Source organism: Sorex araneus, chromosome 2, assembly GCF_027595985.1.
Source record: "Sorex araneus isolate mSorAra2 chromosome 2, mSorAra2.pri, whole genome shotgun sequence".
NCBI lineage: Eukaryota > Metazoa > Chordata > Mammalia > Eulipotyphla > Soricidae > Sorex > Sorex araneus.
Genome location: NC_073303.1, coordinates 256,717,427 through 256,726,789, shown reverse-complemented (window position 1 = coordinate 256,726,789; position 9,363 = coordinate 256,717,427). Strand labels below are relative to the sequence as shown.

General features: G+C 43.1%; 1 protein-coding gene across 1 annotated transcript; it reads left to right on the top strand.

Moving 5' to 3' along the window:
• Nucleotides 1-493: 493 nt before the first annotated feature.
• LOC101548139 (histone H3-like) lies at nucleotides 494-8,641 on the top strand. The gene is made up of 3 exons (XM_004611550.2): nucleotides 494-620; nucleotides 1,389-1,550; nucleotides 8,448-8,641. The coding sequence occupies exons 1-3, from the start codon at nucleotides 494-496 to the stop codon at nucleotides 8,639-8,641; spliced, it is 483 nt and encodes a 160-aa protein (XP_004611607.2).
• The last annotated feature ends 722 nt before the right edge of the window (nucleotides 8,642-9,363 follow it).

Here is a 9,363-nt window from a genome sequence, read left to right as displayed (position 1 = left end):
TTCCTGAGTGCAGAGCCAGGAGTAACCCCTGTGCATCGCCGGGTGTGACCCAAAAAGCAAAAAAAAAAAAAAAAGTTGCCTGGCTCAAGGCTGGGGGCGTGGAGTCCTAGCTTTCAGCCACCACTCACACAGAGTGCCCCTCGATCTGCTCAAGCTGGCAACCTCCAGCTGTCAGACTTTGTCTCTGTCTTCCCAAACTAGGAAAACAACACATCTTCTGCATGGAAGTCACAGCTGAGAGCACGTATTACTTCTCACTGACACATGCTCCTCGGCCCACCCTCAAATCCAACACCACTGACTTAGAGAAAAGGCACGGGGGCAAACAATGCTAAATAAATTTCCTTCCTGGATTTCCATAAACTTGGCTTTTATGACACGCTCCGAGAACATCCAAGCCTACCAATCTTGTTTATAGAACCCCAGGGGCCCACAATAGCCACTCGCGGCCCCTTTTGGAAAGTCTGCCCCTTCCTCCCTTAGAAATCGTGGGATGCGATCGCAGTTGCCAATACCTCGGAAATTTAACACTGTTTACAACGTGCAGCTGTGTTTTATTTCTGAATTCAGCAAAAGTCGTGGCGAACAAGTTCAAACTACAGAGAAGCATTCTTATGACGGCTAATAAAAATGTTCTAATTATTCTGTGGGAAGTAACCCCATTGCGGGCTCTTTTCTTTCATGATTGATCTCATTTTATATTTTATGGTTCCAAGACTCTAATGGAAACACTCACAGAGCTGGTTGTTGTTTTTTTTTTTTTTTCCTCTAAAATCTAGATGTTGCTAAAATTCTCATCAAATGCAGGAGGCTGATGACAGGTACAAGGAAATGGCAGACATTTAAATGATTCAAATTATAATTGGTAATTAGCTCCCAAATTATTCCTGTCTTTTTCAGTTGGAAAGAAGACACCTTTTACAGTTATGTAATTACGATAAGAAATATAAATACCATATTCAAGCCTAATATTCGTGTGGAGGCTAACTCAGAATCGAGAGGAATGTATATCTGCCTAGATCCCATGGAAATGTGTACAAAGGCCATTTGAACCATCTTGGGCTGGCATTTTCTTTCCATTTATAAGTAGGGTCCTTAAAGAATGTGGGGATCACACGCTATTATGATAAATGGTTCGTTTTATCTATAACATCTCCATGGAAGAAACATCTCTTACTCTCCTTCGTGATTATAGCGACTGTACATCATTTTATTTTAGTCACGGTGTGCGGCTAATCAAAACTTGCAATATAATCTAGAGAGATCTGGGGAATTAATTAGGTACCTCTCCTTCCCACTCTGCTAATCTTCTCTCTGTTTTCAGCTTAGGGAAAATGAGCCCCTCATGGACTGGTGAAATCAGGGAGATTCTTTTTCTTTTTCTACAGGGGTCTCGGAAAAGGCAGGCCGTGGATTCCGGGACCTCACAGCTCCACCCTTCGGTGCTGACCTTGGAACACTACAGGCTGCCCTCAGTGTGGACACAGTGCAGGAGTCACGGCCCCAGGGAAACAGGGAGCAGTCTTTAAAGCTCTTCGGAAGAGGAAGAGGTACCATGGAGTCTAGAGACTTATTTTCCTTCCTTCCTTTTTTTTTTTTTTTTTTTTTGGTGGGGTTAGTGGGGACTTATGTGTCACGGTTTACTCCTGGCTCTGAGCTCAGGAATCATGCCTGGCGGTATTCATGAGACCATTTGTTGTGGCAGTGATCGAACCTGTGTCAGCCTCGTGCCAGACTAATATTTCTTTTTTTTTTGAGGGGGGGTCACACCTGGCAATGCACAGGGGTTACTCCTGGCTCTGCACTCAGGAATAACTCCTGGCGGTGCTCAGGGGACCCTATGGGATGCTGGGATTCGAACCCGGGTTGGTCTCATGCAAGGCAAATGCCCTACCCACTGTGCTATCGCTCCAGCCCCAAGACTAATATTTCTTAAATTGTAACTCCAAACGGGGGTCATTAAATTAAAAAAAATTTTTTTAATTGTTTGAAAATCACTTCCCTTAGGGCTGGAACAATATACAGTGAGTAGGGTGCTTGCCTCGCAAGTGGCCGAACTGAGTTCCATCCCGGGCCTCCCTCCTGGTTTTCTGAGCACTGCCAGGAGTGAGTCCTGAGTACAGAACCAGGAGAAAGCCCTGAGCACTGTTTGGCATGACTCCCAAACCAAACCAAAATAAATCAGTTCCTTTAGAATCTTGAGCAAATGAGAGATTTACTTGAGAGATTTATTTTATTTATTGCCATATCATGGATCACCTAACATTTCTCTGGGGACCTGAATGGAAAAAACATTTAGGTTTTTTTTTTGGGGGGGGGAGTCACACCTGGCATTGCACAGGGGTTACTCCTGGCTCATGCACTCAGGAATCACTCCTGGCAGCGCTCGGGGGACCATATGGGATACTGGGAATCAAACTTGGGTGAACAGTGTCCAAGGCAAATGCCCTACCTGCTATGCTATTGCTCCAGCCCAGAAAAACCATCTAGAAGCGCAGCTGGTGGACCTCCCAGGATGTAAGGGATGTGGAGGGCGCCTGAGGCCACGCCATACCCAGCAGCAGCCCACCAATCCATTCCAGTACAGACCTGTTAGCACATCTTTTAGCCTCCTGACTTCTCTAAACTCCTCTAAAAGGGACCTAGTGCAGCGTATACTTGAAGTGCAAATCCACACGTCCTTAGCTTCTTTTAGGAAAAGGTGGAGGGGAAAGGTTGGTATTTAAATAGGAAAAATAACCTGATTATTTGCAACTGCTCAGAAACAAGAACAGCTAAACACAGGGCTCTTTCTCAGACCCACAGGGCATAGGACAAAGGCTGAATGGAAAGGTGGTCACATTTCCCAGGCCTCTCTGGAGTGAGGATGAGGGCTGTGTAATGATGCTCTAGAAGTTTGGCCAGTGGCACTTGATAATGGGCAGCCTGGCTGTACACACTCTGGAGAAACTTCTCCATGAGCAAACATGGGCTAGCTTGGGTCTTGGTTTTTTTTGTGTGTGTGCTTTTTTGGGTCACACCCAGCAATGCTCAGGGGTTACTCCTGGCTCTGCACTCAGAAATTACTCCTGGCGGTGCTGGGGAACCATATAGGATGCCAGGGATCGAACCCAGGTCTGCCGCATGCAAGGCAAACGCCCTACCTACTGTCCTATCGCTCCGGCCCCTTGGGTCTTGTTTTTAACCAACAGACAGGTTACATTTTGTCTGGGGAGTTCGGCTTCCCAAGCGTGTAACAAAGTGTTTTTGGTTTTAGTAAATTAAAAGGATTACTCTTTTTCCCTTTAAGCATTGTAGAAAACAATATTTCAGGATAGTTGACAAATACCATAATTCCACGCACTACCCAGTGATGGAAGTGTGCGTTTTAAAAGTGGCTCTCAGATGGCTTCCCTTCTAAACAGTCTTTGCTTCCGATACTGTTCGATTGCTATAGATTTCAGCTACAGATAAAGGTTCAGTGTGTTGATCTATACTCCACTTCCCGGATTCATATCATTCTGAAGTTACAGATTCAGGATTGGGTGTCTGAGAAATGAACGAAAAGAACAATGCCCCACGAAGTATTTATTAATGTTCTGGAAGTTGAGAGAGAAATCTCTTAGGAAATGTTTGACCTTCTTTCTTATCATAGGATTTGACAGTTATTCTAGAAAGAAAATAGGCTGTAAACATCTTTCTCTTCATATTGATCTTTCCACTGAATCCGGATAAACATTTTTATCCGGTGGTACATTAATGTGGCAAACAGGCATTTATATGGGGAGAAGCAATGATGTCATCTAAGCTTGTACAACCACCTGTTTATCCATATACACAAGGGGACAACACATAGACTTTTCATGGCTCAAGCCAGGCTAACATAGGTTACAACCAACCCAGAGTCTCCCTTTATTCATTTCACATAAAACCCAAATCTCAATTCTTTCTCCTTCATATGTATATGTTAAACAATGGTGTTAGAATAATTAGGGTTTTGTGTGCGTATGTGTATATTTTGAAGGCTGAGAATAATAAGCCCAACAACCAAGCATGCAAGATATATGCTTTTCTGCTGATCTGTCTTCCTAGATATTGATATTTTAAAGTTTTAAAGCATTTTTACTTCTCATATTTACTGAAGTATATCTATGTAAGATCCAGTTCTGAAGATCATACAACTAATACTGCTTTCTTCCAGACAGTTGACTTTGGTGATTACCACAAAGATCAGTCCTCTGCAGTTTGGCAAGAACGGAGATGTATGACAGACTCTGGGGTTAACTGTAAAGGGGTCTGCAAGGTAAGGACTTGAAATTATCTCCATCCTATCTTTTTTAGTAGCAGGGAAGAATTTCATTGTAGGGAAGAATTAAGATCCCACGATAATGTTTAGTGTGTTAGACGAACCCAGGAGACATCCTTTGTGTCAGAACTTCCTACGTGACTCGAATGCTTTATGTAATGGAAAATTATCTGCTAAGTGGAGAGAGAGTAGATATCACTGAGTGTAGATACTGTATCTATTTCTTGGGAGTAGAGGCTACTGGAGTTGTATGTACAAGGTACTCAAACTGTAGACCTAAGAATCACACACAAAATTAGCCTGATGGGTCTGGAGAGATAGTATAACAGGTATGCATTTGCCTTGCATGCGGCCAACCTGGGTTTAATCTCATTAGTTGAATGTGAGGTGTGTCATAGCCCACTTTGGTGATGGAGTTGTCCCATGAATCTGCTTTAAAAAAAAATATATATATATATATACACATATATATGTATATATATATATATTAGCTTTTACATTTCTGGTTTACAGACCATACATGGGATTGCCAGGGATTATTCCTGGCTCTGGGCTCAGGGGACCATATGTGGCATCAGGGATTGAACCTGGGTTGAAAATATTCAAGGCATGCATCTTACCCTCTGCACTACCACACTGGCTCAAATCTGCATGTTAAATAAGCAGCCCAAGAAACTTCAGATGTAGGGGCCCCTCGGGGCTCTGAGAATCTTGGATCACATCCTCAACAAGGAGAGGTGCGGACTCTGAAGTTGGGTGTGTTGCGGAGAATGTTGTTTTGGGACTCAGTGATGGCTGAGTTCTTCTCAGAGGCAGCCCAGGGACAAGGCTCGTTTCCTGGGAGGGAGACATGGGCACAAACCCCAGCAGGCAAGTTAGAAGAAGGAACTTCACACCTGTCAAGAGGCCTCTGCGCATGAACCTCCACCAGGACCAGAATAGAAATGGGCAGAGAAGCCCCTTGAGTAAACCCAGGGGCGATGGTGAGAGAGAAATGTTTGGTTTGCGCAGAAACAAGAATCTTGGAATCGGAGGCCAGGAGTGATGCCCCTTCCGTTCCACCTAGGACACAGAAGCAGGAAAATGAGAGAGGGCTGAAGGGTGGGAGGAGGGTTCCCCGGATGTATAGATATTTGCAAAAGTGAAATGAAATGTGAAAGAGAGCTAATGTTCTATTCGCTGCCTAGGATCAGTCAGGAAGCAAATGATCTCTTTTAAAATAGAATGTTTAAGTTCACCCCCAGGTGAAGACGGGAATCAGTAGTCTAAGAAAGAGAGGAAAGGTGCCTGGTTTTGGGTTTGGGTTTTGTTTTTTTTTTTTTTTTTGCGCCACACCCGGCGATGCAACAGGGGTTACTTCTGGCTCTGCAGTCAGGAATCAGTTCTGGCAGTGCTCGGGGGACCGTATGAGATGCTGGGAATTGAACCCGGGTCAGCCGCATGCAAGGCAGATGCCCTTCCCGCTGCTCCAGCCCTGGAAGGTGCCTGGTTTTATTTCACTCCTTTTTATCTACATGCGAAGTGACTAGCATATGAAAATGTATGTCAGCCTTGCATAGTCTTTAGATCAGTTAGCACAATGGATTCATTCAACCAAACTTTGATCACCAATAGGACAAATTGAATAAACAACTTGTCTTATAGGAATTTTAGTCACACTCAAATTTATATCCAGATAAACTCAGCTCCATTTTTATGTTAGCGAAGTTTTTCATACTGGACCTTCTCAAAATATTTCTGCTAGGACAGATCACCAACCAATTATGCTTGTTATGTTGTACCGGTTTTCTTCCTTAAGTATATCAGACAATCAGAGTAAATTCATCTTATTGTAAGAACCACTTTTCACTTAAGCCTTACACTCCTCCCAGTGCCTCTGTTTTTCAGCAGAGTATTCCTCGTATTGTTTCTTTCAGCTGCAAGAACTCTATACTCTTTCTCTGCAGGCTCCCATCTTTTACCTCCATGGTCTTACGCACTGGCTGTCAGATTATATTACATATATTACTATCATGATATCCCGTTAATCACTGATTTCTTGGGTGGGCTCAGTAACATCTCATTTCGTCCTTTCCCTGAGATCTTAGAAGTCTATCTCAACTCAGCCCTCCTAACGATGTTGCACTGGGGGCTCTTCAGGGTCAGGGGAATGAGATCCAGCTTGTTACTGGATTTTGCATATGAATACACCATGGGAAGCTTGCAAGGCTGTCCCATGTGGGCAGGAAACTCTCAGAAGACTGCCAGTTTCTCCCAGAGGGAGAATATTACATATATATGTGTATATATATATATATATATATATATAAAATACTTCCTCAGATATTAAGTTTGATCTCTTCTCTTGCTAATTCATTATTTGAAAATGTTCATTTATCCCTTAAAGTTGCAAAAACTGAGTTAGTTCCTACATTTACTCTAAGAATATTCTTAGACCATATATAGCCCCATTCCTACAACTCTACAGAAGGTATGCTATGGAAAGCCATCCGACCGCATGACAAAGGACCATGTCACAGACACTGTACACCGAGAAAGGCTGGCAACAAAAACACAGCCTGTCTCTGATAAAGACAGTGGTGCTGGGGCCGGAGCGGCAGGCAGCAAGGGAAGGCACTTGCCTGGCGTGTGACCAACCTGGGTTCGATCCTGGCATCTCATGTCCCCTGAGTCCGCCAGGAGTGACTCCCGAGCACAGAGTGAGAAATGAGCCCTGAGCACTGTGGACTATGCTCCCTCCACCACCACCAAAAAAGATAACGCTGTCCAAATGTGGAATGTTTTTGAAATCTGTTTTAGTGATCAATCATTATTATTTTATGTGGATTTTTGTTTGTTTGTGCCATACTCCACAGTACTCGGTTTTCTCCCAGCTCTGTGCTTGGTCCAGAGGCAGGGTGTGGGCCCCATGGGGTGCTAGGGCAAAAAAGCCCAGACCTCCTGCATAACAAAGCACATGTTCACTGCTCTGCTCTCTCGCCCTCTTACATGTATGGCATTAAGTGTGGAGAGGAAAAGGAGAGGGTGAAAATGTCTCGAACCAACTATCCTTCATCTCCACAAGCGGTTCTGATGAGAAACATCAGTTCCATTGGGAAATCTGAGAAAGCAAAAGGAGACAGACTATTTGGATAAGCAGCTTAAACTATTTCTTCGTGTGTCCGGTTTCCTATTTTTATTTATTGTATTTGATTATTTTTATGGTATTGTAATTCTGAGTTCCATATGAACAGGTTTTTTTTTTTTTAAGTCAATAGCAGTATAATAAAACTACCTCGCCTGGAGCGATAGCACAGCAGGTAGTGTGTTTACCTTGCACACGACCGATCCGGGTTTGATTCCTCCGTCCGTCTCGGAGAGCCCGGCAAACTGTCGAGAGTATCCCGCCCGCACAGCAGAGCTACCTGTGGCATATTTGATATGCCAAAAACAGTAACAACAAGTCTCACAATGGAGACGTTACTGGTTTCTGTGAACAATGGAACGACAGTGCAGTGCTACCTAGCCATAATACACTTATCAGAAATATACTCAAATACATTGAAAATATACTTTCCTCCATAATTTACTCTTCTTGAACCCCTCACTCTTCCTTAAGACATATCAATGGGGGCACGAGCAATAGTATAGTGGGTAAGGCATTTGCCTTGTATGCAGCAGACCTGAGTTTAATCTCTGGTGTCCCAAATGGTCTCCCAAGCACCACCTGGAGTGATTCCTGAGCACAGAGCCAGGAATAAGTCCCAGGCATCACCAGGTGTGGCCCAAAACAAAGACATGCTGAAAGAAAAATTTTATGGCCTCTGCATGAATCAGATGTTTCTATTAACATTTTTTAAAAAATCATATTTCACAAATGCTAGAAATGATGGTATGAAGTGCCTTTCTCTGCTCAGATCTAAGGAAGATCATTCTATAGTCACGAGACATGGAACATGATTGTGTTTCAAGTTTGTAGTCATTCAGAGTGCTACATACTGCTTGAAACGGTCGTTTACAGATAGTGACAAGGGCTGGTTGTACTCTTGACTCCCACATGCCCCCGGATATAAAGTACTTCCCAACTCCAGTCCAGCCACAGGCTATTTTGCTAACATGTCAGAGTGAGCAGTAATTTTTTAATGTTCTACAGTTAAGACCCATTTTTGCCATTGTTGGGTAGTGTGCGATATCATGCAGGGCTTCAAGACTGACCTGCAATTCCCAGAGTTCGGCTGTCATGGCACTGCAAGAAGTAGTGCCTACCTGGTGGTACTCTTCGAGGATACCAACTTTTGCACCATCCACACAAAGCACATCACCATTATGCCCAAGAATGTCCAGCTATCATGCCGCATCCACGGAGAGAGGGCATAAATCTCTAATGCTGATGCTAAAATCTCAGGGCTGGGACAAATGGAGATGCTACTGGTGCCCGTTTGATTAAATCGATGATTAACGGGATGACAGTGCTACAGTGCTATTTTTACACTTAAAGACTTTTTTTTAATAGCCCATTCCCTACTCTTGAACTTCAGAAGAGGCTAGATATGTTTGTCATTACTTTGTGTTTTGATTATGATATCTGAAAGTGACACTAGATTAAATCACTAAGTTTAGTTGCTAAACGATAAGAGTTGTATTACTGTTTTAGAATGTAATTTACTCAAATCAAAGCTCAATCTATATCAGTATTTGGTACGTTAAATTGTATGAATGTATAGGGCACTTATTCACAATAATCAAGTTTGATAATGGTGTCACCTAAGATTGCTTAGGAGTAAAAATGGCCTGGTACAATCATGCAGTGGGCTATATGCCCAATTATCCTTCAAGATACTGCATATCTAACTTTGTTTTGCTTAGCGTTTTCTTAATGTCTATTTCAACCTGTCTATTAATATTCCATAAACTCTTTATGCAAGAAATATACTTGTTTTGTTTTGTTTTGAAGGAATCTAGTCCTTAAAAGAACTAGATGCAAACATTGAAGACAGACCCCGGTGAAGACTTTGGGAGGAAACAGCCATCTGCCATCCAAGGAGAGACACTTGGAACAAGAAGAAATTGGTCCTGGAAAGCCCCCGGCTCTGGAATAG